Below are 22,578 nucleotides of genomic sequence, written 5' to 3'. Positions count from 1 at the left end.
ACAGGATTCGAGGCTGCTGGCTTGGGGCACGGTGTGTGAAGGCGCAGGGCAGAAGAGGTGGGAGCCAGCACAGAGAGACGGCCAGGAAAGGAACATAAGAAGGGGGTTCTGGCACAGTGTACCCCAAATGACCTGAGAGCTGGCTGGGCCACTGACCCGGAGGAAACAGCACCCCAGCTGGGGATTGTAACTGGAAGAACTGTGAATAAAAGTGTGAAGCCTACACTCCACTGTGTCCTCCAACTTATTTACTGTGTCACCTGCCTTGCACTACAACCACCACCATTAAATTTAACCCCATAACTTCCCTGGGGCATAGCTCTACCCGTGCAGAAATAAAAGAAATTTTAAGGACAGCGAGTGCCACTCTTTTTCTACTTGCTACATGGCCTGAGTGGGCACCCAGGAGTCTGATTTGGGCAGCCAATATAGTGGATTGGATTTGCACAATTAATCCAGCATATGTGCTGCAGAGGTGCGGATCATTTTGTCTTGCTTGGCAGTACAAATGTGAACCTTGCCTTATTTATTTTTCTGAGCCGTTTTCATCTTATGTATAACCACATCAAAGTTCATCTCAACTTTGATGTGGTCGGTAGGAAGTGAAGGTCAGAAAAAGACTAATGAAAGATCTACAAACTCACCGACGGATCCTCATTTATATCATTCTACAATCTGCAACATGCAGGGCAACAAAAGATGGGAAAAGCCAAGATGAAATTTTTGTTAAGACACAATTTTAAAAATAATTTTAAGCCCAAAATGCATGCATTTAAGAAAAAAATAATGTCTCCCCTAAAATGTCAATTTCTTTTAAATTTCGGAATTGACTACTGACCCCACACTCCTATGCTGGTTCTCCACAACAGTTATAACTGGCCTCTTCTTTCAAGGGCATCCAATTGGTCTATTGTGGTATTCCCACTAGACAAGAAGCGATTCCAACTCAAAAAATATGATTGAAAGTAAATTTTATAAATGCATGGTAAAATCCGTCATAAATAAAGGTTTAAAAAAAGACAGGGCAATAAAACCTCCAAAAAGAGGAGGGAAAGGCACAGCATGATACCACCAGTTAATCTGCCAGGACCAAAAAAATACCGTATTTTTCGGATTATAAGGCTGGTTTCACATTTGCGTTTTTTAGCGCTGGAAAAAAATGCACACCTGCGCATGCGTTTTTTCCCCTATATTTAACATGGGTGCGCATACCTGCGCGCTGGTAAGCGCATGTATGCGATTTTCACGAGCTGCGTTTTTTTGGGGTGTGCGTTGGGATTTTCCAGACGCAGCATGTTGCATTTTTTGGCCCTGCAAAAAAGCGCATGCGCACATATGCGCACGTTTTGCGCTAAAAATGGCCATTATAGCCTATGGATGCGCATATGTGCGCACTGGCATGCTCATGTATGCGTTTTTTTGCATATGCGTTTTTTTTTTTAAACCATGGAATTTAGGGGTTTGGGTTAGAGTTAGGGTTAGTTAAGGGGGTTTAGGGTTAGGGTTATGGTCAGGGTCAGGGTTAGGGTTGGGGTTTGGGTCAGGGTTAGGGTTAAGTATGGTTTTGTTAAGGATTAGGGTCATGGTTAGGGTCAGGATTAGGGTTAAGTATGGTTTTGTTAAGGGTTAGGGTCAGGGTTAGGGTTAGGGTTAGGGTTAGGGTCAGGGTTAGGGTTAGGGTTAGGGTCAGGGTTAGGGTTAGGGTTAGGGTTAGGGTCAGGGTTAGGGTCAGGATTAGGGTTAAGTATGGTTTTGTTAAGGATTAGGGTCATGGTTAGGGTCAGGATTAGGGTTAAGTATGGTTTTGTTAAGGGTTAGGGTCAGGGTTAGGGTTAGGGTTAGGGTCAGGGTTAGGGTCAGGATTAGGGTTAAGTATGGTTTTGTTAAGGATTAGGGTCAGGGTTAGGGTCAGGATTAGGGTTAAGTATGGTTTTGTTAAGGGTTAGGGTCAGGGTTAGGGTTAGGGTTAGGGTTAGGGTCAGGGTTAGGGTCAGGATTAGGGTTAAGTATGGTTTGGTTAAGGGTTAGGGTCAGGGTTAGGGTTAGGGTTAGGGTTAGGGTCAGGGTTAGGGTTAAGTATGGTTTTGTTAAGGGTTAGGGTCAGGGTTAGGGTTAGGGTTAGGGTCAGGGTTAGGGTTAGGGTTAGGGTCAGGGTTAGGGTTAGGGTTAGGGTCAGGGTTAGGGTTAGGGTTAGGGTTAGTTAGGGTTTAGGGTTTGGGTTAGGGTTAAGTATGATTTGGTTAAGGGTTAGGGTCAGGGTTAGGGTTAGGGTTAGGGTTAGGGTCAGGGTTAGGGTTAGGGTTAGGGTTAGGGTCAGGGTTAGGGTTAGGGTTAGGGTTAGTTAGGGTTTAGGGTTTGGGTTAGGGTTAAGTATGATTTGGTTAGGGTTAGGGTCAGGGTCAGGGTTAGGGTTAGGGTCAGGGTTAGGGTTAGTAAAGTCATGGTTTGGGTAGTGTGAGGGGCCACCTAAAAATGTTGGAAAAAAACGCAAACGCGGTAAAAACGCGCTAAAAACGCATACAAACGCATAAAAACGCTGCGTTTTTTTCATGCATGCTCATAAAAATGCTTGAAAAAAACGCAGCAGTTGTATGCTTATGTATGCGTTTTTTCAATGCGTTTTTTTGCGGGAAAAACGCGCTGCAAAAAAAAGCAAGTGTGAAACTAGCCTAATCCGCACTTTTTTCCCCAAAATTTTTTGGGGAAAATGGGGGGTGCATCTTATAATGCGGATATACCTTACCGGCCGTGGTGGATCAGGGTCCCAGAGTCGCTGCTGGAGGAGGCAAGAGTGGCGCGTTGCTACAGGCCTGTCTTTTTTAAACCTTTATTTATGATGGACTTTACTATGAATTAATAAAATTTACTTTTAATCGTATTTTTTGAGTTGGAATTGCTTCTAGTGGGAATAACCGCAATAGACCAATTGGATGCATATGTTTTGAAATGTCTAACAATTATGGTATCTTTGGACACATAGAATTTCTCTTCTTTCAAGGACCTGATATCAGCCAAATATACTACCTAGGTGGTATATATGACCTTCCTTTAGGATTAGAAGGGAGGTGTATATGATAAAGTGAGCATTGTGTGTGTCTGATAACTCGAAAGTGTGAAGGGAGCATTTACGAGATACCTCACGGTCATTCTAACGATTATGATGTTTTATTATCAGCCCCAAATATTAACATGAAGAAATTGTCTCTTTTTACGGATTATTATCGAATGATCACATTATAGTTTTCGTTTGCTTTTATTGAAAACATTGACCACTTGAATGACAATTCTTCTGGTCTTCAGTATTGCAGATACTTCATCGGATGTTCTCCAAATCTAGTTTTCATCATAAATAATTGTAATTTTTATAAACAAAACCAAGAAAAAAAATGTGTACTGCCAAGAGGTCAACGACAAGAAAAAACAAAACTAAAGAAACCCCTAAAAACAATATTTTATTAATAATAGTTTATTTTTATTGTATATATTATCATTAGGTAGGGGGTAACAGGGAATGAAAGGACAGCCGTCGAGGAGCAGGGGGCAGGGGCACCACATCGCTCATCTAGGGTGCCAACCTCTGTTGGCAGGTAGGCCATCAGCCTATAGGGCCTTACAGCGTAATATAGGTATAATTTCTTTTTACTTACCCCTTTGGACCTTATCCAATGTTCCCTTATAGTGCCTCATTTTTTGTGTGTCTGAATATTATTCTAGTTTGTAATAATTATTAATAAAATATCTTTTTTAGGGGTTTCTTTAGTTTTGGTTTTTCTAACTTTAATAAACAAAGCAGATTTTTTTGTTTTACTCATAATAATAATAATTTAATAGTTCACATTTATGGGTATAATAATATATACATTTTACAAATACGAAAATTCTAAATAGTTTAGTATAAATAATTATTGACACATTAACTATAACACGATAGACACAAAGCCACCAATTTCTTTTGGTTATGTCTGAATACATGTGGACTGTGAAGTTCTCTGTATGGTCCACCACAATGAAAGAGAACGTCCAGAAATGTTGAGTCCGGAAGTAAGATGCAGTCTTTTCAATGTAGATAGGTCTCAATGTCAATGAGGTAGACAATGTGCAGGAAAACCTGAACCACAAAACCCAAATGGTTCTTCTAAAATCCATCAGTATTTGTTGTTGTTGTATTGTTTGTATTATTTTCTTCCGGTTAGTTCAGCTTCATCAGTTCATAAGGCATCAGTTTCCTTGTCACGCGCCTTAAATGAAGGTCCTCCGATCTACGGTGATAGGTCAGGATCTCTGTATGGTTTGTGGATCCTTTCTCTCCCAAGGATCTTGGCTAAGGTTCTTGTTAGCAGCGTTGATGAATCACACAAAAGAAATTTCAGGCCTCTGGATTTTAATCTATATCAAAAATAAAAATAAAAAAACATGCATGGCTAGGACAACAGGATATTTTCTGGATTTACACAATTACTTTAATAAGAACTTCCAATCGATCAATGGTGTCCAAATAAAAGGTCTTAAAGGACTGTGTGGTGAAAAGCAGTTATTACCTATCCACAGGGTAGATGATAACATATAATGGGTGGGGATCTGACCTCTGGGACCTAGACTGATTGTCAGAACCGGGAACTTTTCTCATCTTTACAAAATGGTGCGGCAGATCAGATGCCCGACCGTCACTCCATTAATTCTCTATGAGGCTACCAAAAAAAGCCAAATGCAGCATTCAGCTTTCTCAAACTAAATAAGGGGTGTGGTGGCCGAACATGTGCACGGCTGCTCTATTGTAAAAGATAAAAGGTCCCAACAGTTCAGACCCCGAAAGATCAAGAAGTTATCACCTATCCTGCCAATCCTCAGATCCCCACTGTGTCTCTTGAATGCCAATTACTCGAGCTCCACCTGAAGGGAAACTGTCACCATGAAAATCCAGTGCAATCTGCAGGCACCATGTTAAAGAACAGGGAAAATAGAATGCTTTGATATATAGTTTGGGTAGAGAAGATTCAGTATAACCAGCAATTTGATCATTTCAACCTCTGTTTATTCTGGGATTTTCGGTCCAGTGGGCGCTCCTTTCTTTGTAGGAGTGCATAGAGATAGCTGTCAGTCTCTGATAGGACCTAAAATCCCAGAATGACTGGAGGGCTAATTGATCAAATTGCAGGTTATATACTCTAGTATAATTTATCGCAAAACCATATATCAATCTGCTCTGCTCCTTGTGCTCTATAACATGAGACCTGTAGATCAGATTGGAATTTCATGGTGACACATTCCCTTTATTAGGTTGTCCTACTATACTAACCACTACAAAGCGATGGCAACACACCACCTGCCCTGCAACTTTGGATATTCTTTGACTCAGTTCTTTTCACAGTCGCTCAGATCTTTGCACTTGACAATTTTTCCAGCAGCCAAAGCATCAACTTTAATAACGGACCATCCACTTTCTGCACATTATATTCCACCCCCCGATAGGGACCATTATTACGAGATAATTAGCTTTATTAACCTCACCCTTTTTTAACATTATTGTTATTGTACAAAACGTTAGTTTTTAAGACTTTTTGATTTAACAATGAGCTACACAAGGACAAGTGATGAGCGAGTATACTCGTTGCTTGGGTTTCCGCTGAGTATTTTGGCGTGCTCGGAGATTTAGTTGGGTCAACGCAGCTGCATGATTTGTGGCTGCTACACAGCCTGAATACATGTGAGAAATGCATGTTTGCTAGGGAATCCCCACATGTATTCAAGCTGCCTAGCAGCTGAAAATCATGTAGCTGCTTCGACACAAACTAAATCACGCCAAAATACTTGGAGGACAACCGAGCATACTCAGGAAAACCTGAGCAACGAGTATACTCGCTCATCACTAACATTGACCCTTCTGCCTTACGAGGGCACCAGTGTAGCACATGTTGGTTTGGTGAAGTATTACAGATTTTACTTTGGGGTCCAGAATCTTTACTTTAGGCCTTTGGTGCCAAATATTCAGAACTGTAGTTAGCAGACTACGCTCCGAGTTCTGAGTGGCAGGGATGTCCAAAAAATGTCCCACATTTTTATTTTAAGGGTGTTAAGAAACACAAGCTAGGGAAGTAAATTAAATCATTGCTTCTGGTTTAGTGACACTTCAAAGATACCTGTAAGTGTTAGAGATAGGAAAGCAAAGTGAAGAATATGTATACTAGTACCTGAAGTGTTGTGTCCACAGTTTCCAGTTTGGGCTTGAATTTCTCTTTATTGGACTGACTGCTCGTAGACGAACCTAAAGAGATGTAGAAGGGGGACATTGAGGAAGGAAGAAGAGAAACTCCCGTCTGCAGAAAATTGTACAACATTTAAAAGCACATCCATATTTATGGTCGGGAACAACCCTCAAACTGCCCTTTGAATTAAAATTTACAAAATCCCTGTCTCTTTTGTGGTTTATGTGGTGGGACCGGGCTGCAAACACAGGACTTTTGTCAGGTAAGCCATAGGAAATGTCCATTGACTGATAATACTACCACAGATTGAAAATATAACATAGTCATAGTCCTCATAGTTAAAAGGAACCTGTCATGTCCCCAAATGCTATTAACCTGCAGATATAGGGCTATTATGTAGGTAAAAAGTATTACAATGCTCTCTTGCCTTACTAAATAGGCTATCAGGAGAACAAGAACTTTTTTCCTTCCCGGAGCTGCTGGCTTTCAGTCAATAAGGCGTGCCCAGAGGGGTTGTAGTCATCGTTCACAACATTGTATAAGCACACCACAGCACTTTGATTGACAGTTTACTGTGCATTGGTGCGCTTCACCTCAAGCAGTCAATAAAAGTGCTGGATCGTCCTTACAGTCGCGCTGTCAATAAAAGTGCTGGATCGTCCTTACAGTCGCGCTGTCAATAATAGTGCTGGATCGTCCTTACAGTCGCGCTGTCAATAAAAGTGCTGGATCGTCCTTACAGTCGCGCTGTCGATAAAAGTGCTGGATCGTCCTTACGGTCGCGCTGTCAATAAAAGTGCTGGATTGTCCTTACGGTCGCGCTGTCAATAAAAGTGCTGGATCGTCCTTATGGTCGCGCTGTCAATAAAAGTGCTGGATCGTCCTTATGGTCGCACTGTTAATAAAAGTGCTGGATCGTCCATACAGTCGTGCTGTCAATAAAAGTGCTGGATCGTCCTTACGGTCGCACTGTTAATAAAAGTGCTGGATCGTCCTTACAGTCGCACTGTCAATAAAAGTGCTGGATCGTCCTTACAGTCACACTGTCAATAAAAGTGCTGGATCGTCCTTACAGTCGCGCTGTCAATAAAAGTGCTGGATCGTCCTTACAGTCACACTGTCAATAAAAGTGCTGGATCGTCCTTACAGTCGCGCTGTCAATAAAAGTGCTGGATCGTCCTTACAGTCACGCTGTCAATAAAAGTGCTGGATTGTCCTTACGGTCGCACTGTCAATAAAAGTGCTGGATCGTCCTTACAGTCACACTGTCAATAAAAGTGCTGGATCGTCCTTACGGTCGCACTGTCAATAAAAGTGCTGGATCGTCCTCACAGTCACACTGTCAATAAAAGTGCTGGATCGTCCTTACAGTCGCACTGTCAATAAAAGTGCTGGATCGTCCATACAGTCGCGCTGTCAATAAAAGTGCTGGATCGTCCATACAGTTGCGCTGTCAATAAAAGTGCTGGATCGTCCTTACAGTCGCACTGTCAATAAAAGTGCTGGATCGTCCTTACGGTCGCACTGTCAATAAAAGTGCTGGATCGCCCTTACAGTCGCTGCTCACTGTATAATGAGCCGCTCCGAGCACACCTCTATGACTGAGAGCTGGCGGCTCTTGGGAGATAGTGCAGTTATTTTCTCCCAATAGCCATGCTCTCGGTACAATGGCCAGGAAGTACTGTAACGCAATAATCCTGCAGATTGAGCCTATATCTGCAGATTAATAGCGTTTTTGGACATGACAGATTCCCTTTAAGTGCAATATTGAACAAGCTCTGTAGACACCCTCTTTATTTATAACATTTCTGTGATTCAGTCATATTATTCTCACCTTCCTCATTAAAGTCTCCCTGTAAGTTCACGTTGGTAAATCCATGTTTTTGGCTCCATTCATCTTCTTCAGAATCATCATACCATTTTTCATTGTTATCTTTGCTGAACTCATCCCTAAACAATCAAAAATTGCATATAAATGGTCAACCGAGTCATCCACCAAGTAACGTAAATCTCATGCCGATACAAATCTATAGTTCTTATACAATCTCATGCCCATAGCATTCTGTGCGGCTCTTCTGTGGCCCCCCACTTCTCTGTTTTCCTATGGAGTACACTAAATTGTGGCAAGCTGTTGAGGCATATTTTCTGGGAAAATGGAAGCACCAAACACCGGCACCCAAACTGCCTTTTCAGAATGATGCCACAGGGACTCCTATAATATTCAAAAAGGAGTCCAGTCCACCCTCGTTAAAAAAAAATAAATATTTTTGGAATTGCCTTGTTTGTAACACTCCAAAATAATAACATGTCACATTATTTATATTGCATAATCAACAAACAAAAAACACGAATCCAGCATTTCATATCTTTTATCATCTCACCTCCTTTAAAAGAGTGAATAAAAGGTGATTAATTTAACCCCAAAATCAAGGTCTCATTAAAAAACAGCTCCATTGATGTAGGAATAGAAAAGAAAAAAGATCTGGGTGACATAATAAAGCAAGAAAACCACATTTTTATTTTTGTAAAGATTTTTGTATTTTTTTGTTTGTTGTAAGTAATAAAACAAAAACATATATACTGTGCACATTTAATGATTACTATGCAGAATAGAATCAGAGTTCAATTCTATTCAGCAATTAGCTATTCACCTCTTTATTCACTATTAGTATCTAACTGAGCTGTTATCAGTCCTGCAAAATCATAGAATCATAGAATCGTAGAGTTGGAAGGGACCTCCTGGGCCATCTGGTCCAACCCCCTGCTCAAAGCAGGATTCGCTAAATCATCCCAGTCAGATGTCTGTCCAGCCTCTGTTTGAAGACTTCCATTGAAGGAGAACTCACCACTTCTCGTGGCAGCCTGTTCCACTCATTGATCACTCTAACTGTCAAAAAGTTTTTTCTAATATCTAATCTGTGTCTCCTCCCATTCAGTTTCATCCCATTGCTTCTAGTCTTTCCTTGTGCAAATGAGAATAAAGTTGATCCTTCTACAATGTGACAGCCCTTTAGATATTTGTAGACAGCTATTAAGTCTCCTCTCAGTCTTCTCTTTTGCAAACTAAACATTCCCAAATCCTGCAACCTTTCCTCATAAGACAGGGTTTGCAGACCGGTCACCATTCTGGTCGCTCTTTTCTGAACTTGCTCCAGTTTGTTGATGTCTTTTTTAAAATGTGGTGCCCAAAACTGGACACAATATTCCAGATGAGGTCTGACCAAAGAGGAGTAGAGGGAAATAATGACTTCACGTGATCTAGACTGTATGCTTCTGTTAATACATCCTAGAATTGCATTTGCCTTTTTTGCTGCTGCATCACACTGTTGACTCATATTCAGTCTGTGATCTATTAGTAACTCCAGCTATTAGTAACTCCATCTATTAGTAACTCCAGCAAAATGACAATCTCCCTTCCATCGGCAGTTTCCAGAGCAGTTCAAATATTCACTGGTCACTATCTCTCCACTGCAAAATGGGATTCGGATGTATACTCTGAGGGGGGCCATAGGCTGTATTGGTTCCAGTTGAGCGAATGTACGCTCTGACGTGCATCATTTTTGGGAATATATGCCTACTGGAGGCGGTTACTCATACTAAGTCTACTGCGCCTGGGTGTCCACCTCCAGTAGGCATAAATGCCCGAAAATGGTACGTTAGCTCTGCCGGCACCATTACAGTCTATGACCATTGGCACATAAGTCCAAATGCCATTTTTTGGGGGGTTTGGACATAATCCCCGATGGGGCCCCTGAATGACTAAACTCAATGTGAAAGCACCCCTTATGCAGTAGATTTTTGAAGAGGAAAGGGGGTAATATGAATTAAAAGGATAAAACTACTGGCTATAGAGTGCTGCCATCAACCGAAGAGGGAAGGGGCGAAGAGGCGAGGATTGTTTATTTTGTTATTTTGTGATATTTGTAGCTGTTTTCGAACATTTTTTTATTTTAATAACCTTGGTCAACAAGTATTAATATTGCCTCCACCATCTTAGATGAATTTGGTATTTCTCAGCAGAACTCACCAAGATGTCTTATCCTTCTTAGCATTGAATAAGAGGAATGCCACAGTGGCAATAATGATTGACAGTATCCCAATGGCTGCTCCGACGCCTCCATACACTCCTGATTTTAGGATTTTTCCTGTGCATACAGAACCAGTGTAGATGTAGAGATCTGTCCTTGGACAACTATGTGGGAGCAAAGTAAAACATTGAAAAAAATATTCCGGGAAAAATCATGGCATTACAAATTTATGAACATAAAAAGATCTAGTTATCTCAACAAACTTCAATCTTTCTCAAATCAATGACAACCTTAGAAGATATAAGTCATCAACATTTTTATTCATAAGAAGATAGAAGAAACATAACCTTAAGCTTTAGCAGCTGGGGAGAAAATGGTGAAGCTCAAATGTTCCAGTAAACACTCCAGCAAGCCAATGATTAAAGGCTGGACAAATGTAGTTGTGGAGACACAATGGTCAGTTGGAGCTCTTGTCCGTTGGCCTGGCTGTCTTTAGAAAGACCACTTGAACCAGGGCTCCTTGCACTGGGGTGTCGTGCTTCTGGTTGGTTACCCACTTTTGTATTTCTGGGGCCATTTTCTCCATAAGTTACTTGAGCATGATTGCATCCCAGAGTGCATCAGCCGAGAGGTCAACACAGGCATCGAGCCAGCAGTTGCAGTGTCATTGGTGTTGACTGTTAAATTCTACATAGGAGGCCCATTTGGAAGACAAAGTCCAGAACTCCAGAACTTGGTATAATATCTATCAGGGGATAACAAGGGCCAACCGGGTCTCCTTAATAGTCTAACAGTCCAGGCAGTCCTGAGGCCCAAGCGACTGAACAGCATCCTGTGTCTGGCCAGTCAAATGAATCCCCAGGAATTTTGACCAATCAGCTGTGGACACCTGGTGAATCAGCATCAGGGTCTCAAAGCTTTGCAGTTTTTCATCAATCTTTGTGCTGGAGTCTTTAAACACTGATGTATCTCTGTTGCAGAGATGATTTCCTTGGTGGTGGGTCAACATGAAGGTATGGTCCGGCGCTGACGTTAGTGATGCTGGAACTTCCAAAACTGATTCCATAATACAATTCCTCTCCTCGATTGAGGCTCAAGATCCCAATGTGACCAACAACTCCTGGATTTGGGCTGCTTGGGACTGGGTATTTGATTCCAGACTGACACTGGATACTTGATTTGGTAGGCAGGTCAATTCCTCTTGATCAAGCTGATCATCCTCCATAAAGTTCTAGGCATCCAAAAAGGACCAATTCATAGAATCATAGAATCATAGTGTCATGATCTCAGTGCGGGTTTGACTCGCACACGTCGGGTTAATGTTTGGAACCAGTGCTGATGACTGGCATTTCTGGGGTTAAAGGTTGTGATCCCGATGCAGGCTTACCTGCACACCTGGGGCTATGATTGTGGCCTCTCCCTGGTTCTGGGGGAGGCTTCTTATAGCCTCAGGATGCTCCCATCCCTGTCAGTTATACTCTTGCCCTTGGCATTTGTGTGGTGACCCCTGAGTGTGTTTGTGCTGTGTTCTGGTTACTTGATTCTCTGTGTATGACTCGGTCTGTTCTCTGGATATCGCTTTGGATTCTGCCTGGTACCCCCTATGTCTGTTTGGTTTTGATCTCTGCTTGGCCCTGATTATCTGCTCTGTCTCATCCCTGGTAGTGTACTGTGATCCTGTGTATGACCTTTGGCTTTGTCTGACCTCCCGTCTGTTTATTCCTCCTGTACCTCATTTAGCACTGCTTCTGTACTCAGGACACGCGCACTGGCTCTATGAGCAAGTGTAGTGCGGTGTCTCTGACACATAGAATCATAGAATCGTAGAGTTGGAAGGGACCTCCTGGGCCATCTGGTCCAACCCCCTGCTCAAAGCAGGATTCGCTAAATCATCCCAGTCAGATGTCTGTCCAGCCTCTGTTTGAAGACTTCCATTGAAGGAGAACTCACCACTTCTCGTGGCAGCCTGTTCCACTCATTGATCACTCTAACTGTCAAAAAGTTTTTTCTAATATCTAATCTGTGTCTCCTCCCATTCAGTTTCATCCCATTGCTTCTAGTCTTTCCTTGTGCAAATGAGAATAAAGTTGATCCTTCTACAATGTGACAGCCCTTTAGATATTTGTAGACAGCTATTAAGTCTCCTCTCAGTCTTCTCTTTTGCAAACTAAACATTCCCAAATCCTGCAACCTTTCCTCATAAGACAGGGTTTGCAGACCGGTCACCATTCTGGTCGCTCTTTTCTGAACTTGCTCCAGTTTGTTGATGTCTTTTTTAAAATGTGGTGCCCAAAACTGGACACAATATTCCAGATGAGGTCTGACCAAAGAGGAGTAGAGGGAAATAATGACTTCACGTGATCTACACTGTATGCTTCTGTTAATACATCCTAGAATTGCATTTGCCTTTTTTGCTGCTGCATCACACAGTTGACTCATATTCAGTCTGTGATCTATTAGTATACCCAAGTCTTTTTCACATGTGCTGTCACTTAGCCCTATTCCTCCCATTCTATATATGCTTTTTTCATTTTTATTGCCCAGATGTAGTACTTTGCATTTCTCCCTGTTAAAAACCATTCTGTTAGTTGCTGCCCACTTCTCCAGTTTATTTAAATCTTTTTGAATCCTCTCTCTCTCTTCTCTAGTATTAGCTATCCCTCCTAGCTTTGTGTCATCAGCAAATTTAATCAGTTTACCCTCAATTCCTTCATCTAAATCGTTGATAAAGATGTTGAACAATACAGGGCCCAGGACAGAGCCCTGTGGTACCCCACTTGAGACATTCTTCCAACTGGATGTGCAGCCATTTACGACCACTCTTTGGGTCCGATCACTAAGCCAGTTATGAATCCACCTAACAGTTGCCTTGTCCATTCCATACTTAGTCATTTTTTCAATAAGGATTGTATGAGATACTTTGTCAAATGCTTTGCTGAAGTCAAGATATACTATATCTACAGCATTTCCTTGATCCACCCAATCAGTGATACTGTCATAGAAGGAAATTAAGTTAGTCTGACATGACTTATTAGTTACAAACTCATGCTGACTCTGTTTAATCACTTCATTCTTATCCAGGTATTGACATACATGTTGTTTAATAATTTGTTCAAAGATCTTTCCTGGTATAGAAGTCAGACTCACCGGCCTATAGTTGCCTGGGTCCACCTTCTTCCCCTTTTTGAAGATAGGAACAACATTTGCTCTTCTCCAGTCTTCTGGCACTTCTCCTGTTCTCCAAGAATTTTCAAAGATTATGGAGAGGGGTTCAAAAATTTCTTCTGCTATCTCCTTCAGTACTCTGGGGTGTAATTCATCTGGACCTGGAGACTTGAATTCATTTAGGTTAGCTAAGTGTTTCCTCACTATCTTTCTGTTTATAGATATCCTGGATTCTTCTATTCCCTTAATAGGACAGTGAATAACAGTTGATGTTGCATTTCCTTTCTGAGAGAAAACAGATGCAAAATAGGAATTTAAAAGTTCAGCCTTCTCAACATCCTGTCTTACCATTTCATCATTTTCATCCTGTAAAAATCCTATAGCATCTTTGACTTTTCTTTTACTTTTGACATATCCCCAAAATCCTTTATTATTGCTTTTGACATCTCTTGCAAGCCTCAGTTCATTTTCAGCTTTAGATAATCTGATTTGTGCCCTGCAGGTTCTGCAGACAGCATTATATTCTTCTTTAGATATGCCTCCCTCTTTCCATTTTATAAACATTTTTTTCTTCCTTTTTAGCATGTGCTTAAGTTCTGTGTTCATCCATCCTGGTTTCCTTAAATGCTTCCTATTCTTCCCTCTTTTCGGAATTGTTAACAACTGTGCTTTGAGAATTTCATTTTTCAAGATTTCCCATCCTTCCTGGACATTTTTGTCTTTAAGGATATCCAGCCATTGGATCCCTCCAATTCTCTTTCTGAATCCCTTAAAATCTGCCTTTCTGAAATCTAACCTTGACGTCTGAGTCTTCACAGGTCTTCCGCCTCTAGTTATCCAAAATTCTAAAATAGCATGGTCGCTACCTCCTAGGGTCCCAGCCACTTTTACCTCCTCAACCATTTCCTCCCTGTTTATAAGGATTAGATCCAAGTTAGCAGTTCCCCTTGTTTTCTCCCTTACCTTTTGGAAGATAAAGTTGTCAGCAAGAGAGGATAAGAATTTCCTTGACCTGTTAGTTTTGCCTGAGAGAGATTCCCAACAAATGTCTGGATAGTTGAAATCTCCCATGACAACTATGTCATATTTTTTGGAGAACTTGGCCATCTGATTCATAAAGAGTTCATCCATATCTTCGGCTTGCACAGGCGGCCTGTAGTAAATTAAATGCAAAAACCTCAGTGACATTATCACTATGTCAGAGAATAGGGTTTAAGGCTATAAGTAGCCACCCTAATCAGGAAAAACACCTGAAACACCCACTCCAATAGGTATACATGCAAAGAGAAAGATTGAGTAACTAGGTGAATATAATAAAAATACGTCTTTATTAGTTATCATATATATCGCTTAGTACAAAAATACAGAGATTAAAATGACACCACAGGATATCAAGTAATGCAGCAGTGTATATATAAAATGACCACATCTATATAGATAACCGGTATCTGCTGATTACCCATCTCCCCATTTGGATATCACTGTGCCACATTATGAATCCATTATGATCACCCAGTGTGCATCGATAAATTTAGCGTGGCCAGTTTGAGGAGATATCTTACCAGATATACATGGAAGCTGGGTGAGCCCAGGACCAGGTGAGGAAAACGCCCGACGCGCGTTTTGCGTGACTACAAGCACGCTTTCTCAAGGGAAGTATATTGAGAAAGCGTGCTTGTAGTCACGCGAAACGCGCGTCGGGCGTTTTCCTCACCTGGTCCTGGGCTCACCCAGCTTCCATGTATATCTGGTAAGATATCTCCTCAAACTGGCCACGCTAAATTTATCGATGCACACTGGGTGATCATAATGGATTCATAATGTGGCACAGTGATCTCCAAATGGGGAGATGGGTAATCAGCAGATACCGGTTATCTATATAGATGTGGTCATTTTATATATACACTGCTGCATTACTTGATATCCTGTGGCTGGGTGCTTCTCCCGGGTTATTCTGTTTTTTCATCCTGTGGTGTCATTTTAATCTCTGTATTTTTGTACTAAGCGATATATATGTTAACTAATAAAGACGTATTTTTATTATATTCACCTAGTTACTCAATCTTTCTCTTTGCATGTAGGCCTGTAGTAAATGCCTACAATGGTGTCCTTTCCATTGTTCTGTCCTTGTATTCTTACCCAAACAGTTTCCACAGAACTCCCAGTCTCTGAAGCTTCAATCTCTGTTCCGATATACGCGTTTCGAACATACAATGCGACACCCCCTCCTCGTTTATCAAGTCTGTTTCTTGCAAATAAGTTGTATCCTTCTAGTCTTGTATTCCAATCGTGTGTATTGACCCACCAAGTTTCAGTGATTCCAATGACATCATATTTCTTTTCCTGTGTTAGTAGTTCCAATTCTCCTTGTTTGTTGCCCATGCTTTGTGCATTAGTATAGAAACATTTTAGTTTGTGATTGGTTTCTCTTTCTCCAATATTTTTTTTAATTAGATTCTTTTGTCTTTGTTCTTCCTTTCCACTTCTAATAGCAGAGTTCTCAATAGCATTTGTCAGGTGTATGGCTTTTTCTGGTCTTTTGCTTCCCTTCCCATGTTGTTCTAGTTTAAAGCTCTCCTTACAAGTGTAGCAAGGCGACTTCCAAATACATGCTTTCCAGTCTTCGTAAGGTGCACGCCATCTCTAGCAAGTAGTCCATCGTATAAGTAGTTCACTCCGTGATCCAGAAAAAAAAAAAATTCTCTCTCTCTCTCCAGCAATTCCTTTAAATTTCTTCATTTTCAGGATCCGTCTGAAAACGGATCCTGTGCCATCCGTTCACATCAGTTGAGAACGGATCCGCTTGTCCGCCTTTTTGGCGGATTATAACTGATGCAAAAAACTGAAGTGTGAAAGAGGCCTAAGTCTTCAAAGTCTCTGCAGATGGTTTCCAGGTCGCTTCTTGCGGTGTCATTTGTCCCCACATGTAGTAGCAGGAATGGGTAGTCATCTGTAGGTCTGAAGAGTCCTGATATCCTGTCAGACACATCTTTAATTTTTGCACCTGGAAGACAGCACATTTCTCTTGAAGTTATATCCGGTCTGCAGATAGCGGCCTCTGTTCCTCTCAGCAGGGAATCCCCCATGACCACCACTCTCCGTTTCTTCTTCACAACATTTTTCTTTCTCCATCCAGGAGGACTCTGAAGGCGTACAAGGTTGCTGTTTGTTGGCAAAGTCTTATCCTGATGTATTTCTTCATCGTTTTCCTGCGTGAGAGCCTGGTACTGGTTTCTGAGCAGTATGGGTGCTGACTGCCTCCTGATCCTCCTGCTTCTCTGGGTCACATGTCTCCATTCCTCTGTTTCTTCAGGTGCACTTCGAATTTCTTCTCTTTCTGTAACATGAGATAATTCTGCTCTGTCCAAGAACTCTTCACCTTCCTTAATGATCTTCAACGTAGCTAACCTCTCTTCGAAATTTTGCAACTTTTCCTCCAACAGGGACACAAGCTTGCACTTGTGGCATGTGAAGTTTGGCTTTTCCACTGGTAAATCTGTGAACATGTAGCAAGAAATGCAGCTCACCAAATGGCTCCTGGCCTCTTCCATCTTGAGATTTCTTAAAAACGATGAAAGATGAGCCAAATTAGGCGCACGGTTTTTCCGATTCCCTCTTTTCAGCTGCAACGGCCAAAACCCAGTGATCGTTGAGCTCGCGGAGACTCTTCACTTATCCCAGAAGGCACTGGGAATATGCAAATGATCTGCTCAAGACTCTTCCCCTGGTTTTCCGATTTCCTCTTCTCAGCTGCAACGGCCAAAACCCAGGGATCGTTGAGCTCGCGGAGACTCTACACTTATCCCAGAAGGCACTGGGAATATGCAAATGATCTCCTCAAGACTCTTCCCCTGGTTTTCCAATTTCCTCTTTTCAGCTGCAACAGCCAAAACCCAGTGATCGTTGAGCTCGCGGAGACTCTTCACTTATCCCACAAGGCACTGGGAATATGCAAATGATCTCCTCAAGACTCTTCCCCTGGTTTTCCGATTTCCTCTTTTCAGCTGCAACGGCCAAAACCCAGTGATCGTTGAGCTCGCGGAGACTCTGCACTTATCCCAGAAGGCACTGGGAATATGCAAATGATCTCCTCAAGACTCTTCCCCTGGTTTTCCGATTTCCTCTTTTCAGCTGCAACGGCCAAAACCCAGTGATCGTTGAGCTCGCGGAGACTCTTCACTTATCCCAGAAGGCACTGGGAATATGCAAATGATCTCCTCAAGACTCTTCCCCTGGTTTTCCGATTTCCTCTTTTCAGCTGCAATGGCCAAAACCCAGTGATCGTTGAGCTCGCGGAGACTCTTCACTTATCCCAGAAGGCACTGGGAATATGCAAATGATCTCCTCAAGACTCTTCCCCTGAATCAAATCTGACCGTGTGTTAGTGGCCCTGTATTCGAACTTTCAAAACTGGTACACCTCCTGTAGTTGAAGTTTTCTGTTGATGCTGTATATTCACTCCATACATGGTGGCGTACGAAACCTACTGTGTATGCCTCACATATGGTCTGTTGGGTCTGTCTATCTGCCTTCTTGGTTGTGAAGCCCATGGACGGTGTCTACAAACACCAGTCACCTGTAGCTCCCCCAGATCAGCTGGGCTGAGTAGTATCTCACTTATGACACCAAGAGCTCTGCAAAGGAATACGTGGATTTCATCCGCACTGCCCAAATGATGAAATTCCAGAAGGTTGATAAAGATTGACAGTGGTTTATTCTACGCGTTAGCTTTATCAATCTTCTGGAATTTCATCATTTGGGCAGCGCGGTCGAAATCCATGTATCCCTTTGCAGAGCTCTGTTTCAGATAGTCGGTGATCGAATTGTGGATCTGCAGCAGCCGTTATCTATACTTGCTTTGAATACCTACTACCAGGTGAGCAGTTTTTTGTTAAACCGCTTACTTTATTTGTGGGATAAGACCCTATATTGCGCTTGTGTCTCCCTCTTTCCTCACAATACTTCTGACACCAAGTGTGGAGACATGGGTGTCAGTGGGTGTTCTTATCTGTTGGCCTGGCTGTCTTTAGAAAGACCACATGGACTAGGCTCATCCCACTGAACACATGTTTGCCCTCCCTGTGGACATAATACTACTCAGACAACACAGAGTGAGGGTTAAACAATAGGGTGATACTTTATGGGTTCTCACTAACAGTCAATAACATAAAGTACAGTCCCATCGAGTACTTAAGATGGTGCAAATGACAGAATCTCACCCTTCTGCTTCTTCACCGGGAATTAGAAGATCTGCAACTCTGGGCTTTCACGACCAACTACCCCAAGCAGTACCCTCCACTTTTGGTGGGCACCCACAGAGCGAAGGAATCTGACAGAATACATTGAGCTATGTGGCCAGGTCCCTTTTATACCCACAGCTGTCATTCAGGGCATTATCAATTCACTTCACCTGCATATTTTGTCCTTCAGTGGTTGTAGAACAGTTAACTGCAGGGCTGCTACAATGGGTAATCAGCAGATTTTAAATGCAATGTATTAACAAACATCAATTGTTCAATTAACCTGCGTCTTTGTCCTTCAAGGTTATTTAGAAGAATAAATTTTAGGGGCTGATACAATACGTAATCAGCAGGCCTTCAACAAATCAACATACAAGAGTCAATGTGCAGGCTTATATGAACAATGGCTCATGTCTCTTGACCTGCTGAATAATACATCTGGCATAATAAAGAATAAATGGTGTGTTGTCACAGTAGTGTTATGTGACGCTAGTTTCTATCGTTATCAACAAAGGTGAGGGTGAAAATACAGATTAAGGATTGATTTATGCACCAAGAAAACTTCAATGCATATGCTAAATGTATTCATGTGCCCTAGTACAGTATTTGTCATCATATGGCAACTGTTTATGCTCGCTTTAATGGAGAACTATCAGAAAATGTACAAAATTTTTAAAAAATTCAGCAATGCCTTGCTTAATCTCTTTCTTTTCCCCAAGAGATAAAACATGTCCCTTGTGCTCTTCCTTACTATCCTGTTTATAGGTATAAGAAAACTTGTTGCAACAGGAGCCTCTCCCCACGTGCCCTGCCCCTATAACTAAGAGGGTGCAGATTCAGACAGCTACCAGCAAAAGAAGGAAGTGATCTGCAGGAAATGAACTTGTATATTGTCTGCAGGATTTCTATAAGACTGACAGTTTCAGAAGCACACAAACAAGGCGGCAGACCTGCCAAGTCGTACCTTCTTTGTGAACATTGATCTTCTCAAAAGATCTCACTTTCACCTAAGCTGAGTCACATATTCACACCGTGCTGTGCCAAGTGTATGAGGTTGACAGCACACTTACTAGCACTGCAGATCAGCCCCCTTCTGTATCACACATCGACCACCATTGCAGTCATGGTAGTTGCGGGATGATGGATCGCAGTGAGAAATGCAGGTCAGACCTTCAGAAGTGATGATTTGTGTGTAGAAATTTTGAAACTCCAGAGGAATATGGTCCTTACAAAAGTCTGTGGAGAAAAGTAGCAACAATTAAAAAAATAAAAGTTTAAAGTAAGCAAAATACAGTTCAAAATGATAGGCATATTTTTTTCCTACCGGTATTTGGGATTTCCTCCTTTGAGACAGTTCCAAAATCTGGATCATAACATAAAATATCTGCAGGAATAAGCACAGACAGAAAGTAGAAATAGGTTGGGCCGTGTCGAAAGGAAAGTAGAGCTCATTCAAGTCCCCAAGCTGCGGAAGAAATCTGATGTCCCTATTATTAATCTAGGTGGGAAACCTTTTTAGATGTTTGTCTGAAGTATTCAAGAAAAGTTAAACCCGGGAGATGATAAATTAGATTGACTAACCTGAGCCTGTGCAGTTGTCGGTCTTTGCAGCTTCCACTGTATCCTTGATTTGCTCTAAGATCCCCTCATACTGGTATGTTACGTTGACATCTTCTTGGTACAGAATTTCCACAATCACTCTGTGGTCCACTATGATGCTCCCACTCCTGCCAAAGTAGTGTAAAACTTGTAAATACGTTGTCAATCTGTGTTGTCCACCCAGCAGTCCAGACAGCAACGAGGGTGGAGATGCTGGAGCTTTAATAAATGTAATTCTAGAGCCAAACCTTGGTACCAGAGACCGACCTACTGTATATTGGAAACTTACAGCTGGCAAAGGATCAGGCCAGTGATCCATGGATCCATTGGATCTGGATGATATATAACATGCTTTTGGTGGTACTTGACTTATAACTTTTATTTTTTATTTTTTTTTTTTTTTCGGGGAAGTTATTATGAATGGATGTTTTAAAATAAAGTTCCATTGTGACTGCGTAGCCATTTTTTGGTGCCGTATTTGTAAGTGTTGCAGGATGTGTGATAAATTTGGCATTTACACCCTACTGGAGTGAGTTGCAACTTAGTTTTGCATTTGGTTACATCTTAATTTTCAAAGCTGCTGCGCCCACTTTTGAAAAGTGGCGAGAGTAGCTGAAAATCGTTAAAAAAAAAATTACATTTATTTTGCTAAATAACAGAATTTGTGATTTTTTTTTCAAATTAATTACTAAAATTTACTTATGGGGACTTGTGCTTATATCCTTATGCTTTTGATACCTTAGAAGCACGCTGCACAATCCCAGTGATCATGACTGGCGTTGTACATTGATTTGATTCACAAATTTCTATACCAATAAAATTGGGTAGATTGTTGAATAAAGAAAGATGCTGCCATTGTCTGTACGTAGTGAATCAGACGTATTATGCCAAGTACTGTTCAAATAAGAGGGTGGTGGCCCACCAGAGGATTCCCCTGTTCTCCTGTTGGCCAGTCCGAACCCGAGCAAAGGGATTTAGATAGATCACTTGAAGAGGTTTTAGAGGTTCTAGACAAATTACCGCAGTCACTCCATGTGACAGCAGATTATCACATCGTGATAGTCTACAATTCACTACATGCCATGATTCCCCAGTAACATTTCTATACTGATCCAATGCTTTATTATTTATACATGGTAAGTAAAACTCTTATTTGGTGGAACATACAGTAATTGGTGGAGCAGTAGTATTAATTAGAGTTGAGCGACTTTTGGTTTTTTAGGGTCGCGTTTCGTTTCGTGAAACCCGACTTTTCCAAAAGTCGGGTCGAGCAAGATCGTCCGATTATAGGGAAAAGTCAGGGTCGTCCCGAAACACGAAAAACCCAATGTAAGTCAATGGGGAATAAAAGTCGGCAGTGAGAGGAGGACAGGAAACACACCTACAGTGCCCATTTGAATGCCAAAAGCATCAATTCTTCTTTCTTAAGCTTGTCAACCTTAATTAACTTCATAATACAAGTTACGCACTGAAAAAGGGGGTTATTTGGCTACAAACTGTGGGGGGGGGGAGGGCTGGCTCCAGGTTTTCATGTGCCCTTGGCGAAAGAGCGCCCCTTTAACACATACCACAACTCATCATGCTCCGATACGGCAGAGAAATAGCGGTATAGTCCAATGAAAAATACCTCACTTTTTACATCTCATGACGAGGCCCATCTATTTCTCCATACAGAATCATTGGTCCCATATAATGTTTGAAACAGTATATGATGAGCTCCACATAATGCTACAGTATATGTTGGTCCCCATGGATGAAGCTCCACTGTCTTATGGGCCCAAATAATGCTCCAAACATAATGGGCCCCATTTCTAATGCTCTAGTGTATAATGGGCCCTGTAAATGCTGCTCCAGTGTCTGATGTCCACCTTTGGAATGTTCCAGTGTATGGTGGGCCCCATCTATCATTCTCCAGAGTATAGTGCTCCCCAAAAATTTCTGTCCCAACATTGAAAACAATCAAATAAGTCTCCTCGCTAGGGAATCCCTGTACTTGTCTGGACAGGTGCTGTAGCTTGCTTAACAGCTCGCCAGCCGTTCTCACGCCCAGTATGGATTACACGTGATTGCACAAAGGTGAGAAAGGGTACCGTATCCCCAGATAACATGTATTGATAGCGTACACATTCAAAATATATGTCTCAGGAGGCAGGCTCAGACGGTGTTAGGCCCAGTATGGATTGCACGTGATTGCACAAAGGTTAGAAAGGGTACCGTATCCCCGGATAACATGTATGGATAGCGTACACATTCAAAATATATGTCTATACAGCATGAGGCAGGCTCAGACGGTGTTAGGCCCAGTATGGATTGCACGTGATTGCACAAAGGTTAGAAAGGGTA

The 22,578-nt window shown here is 41.8% G+C and overlaps 1 protein-coding gene and 1 long non-coding RNA gene across 2 annotated transcripts in view; both read right to left on the bottom strand.

Moving 5' to 3' along the window:
• The window catches only part of LOC141074123 (uncharacterized), a 236,798-nt gene that overhangs the window by 187,236 nt on the left and 26,984 nt on the right, over positions 1-22,578 (bottom strand). Inside the window, exons 10-13 of the mRNA XM_073561654.1 lie at positions 20,218-20,363; positions 19,961-20,020; positions 19,707-19,872; positions 10,231-10,395 (exon numbers count right to left, since the gene is read on the bottom strand). Of these exons, the coding sequence (XP_073417755.1) occupies positions 10,231-10,395; positions 19,707-19,872; positions 19,961-20,020; positions 20,218-20,363 (537 nt within the window). The remainder of the gene's footprint in view (positions 1-10,230; positions 10,396-19,706; positions 19,873-19,960; positions 20,021-20,217; positions 20,364-22,578) is intronic.
• Positions 3,924-8,154, bottom strand: LOC141074131 (uncharacterized). The gene is made up of 3 exons (XR_012227135.1): positions 8,038-8,154; positions 6,189-6,262; positions 3,924-4,386 (listed from the first exon to the last, which is right to left on the bottom strand). It is a non-coding gene; the product is annotated as an uncharacterized lncRNA (long non-coding RNA).

Source organism: Dendrobates tinctorius, unplaced genomic scaffold (assembly GCF_039654945.1).
Source record: "Dendrobates tinctorius isolate UK_male_01 unplaced genomic scaffold, ASM3965494v1 ptg000324l, whole genome shotgun sequence".
Classification (NCBI taxonomy): domain Eukaryota; kingdom Metazoa; phylum Chordata; class Amphibia; order Anura; family Dendrobatidae; genus Dendrobates; species Dendrobates tinctorius.
This window is presented reverse-complemented; position numbering and strand designations above follow the sequence as displayed.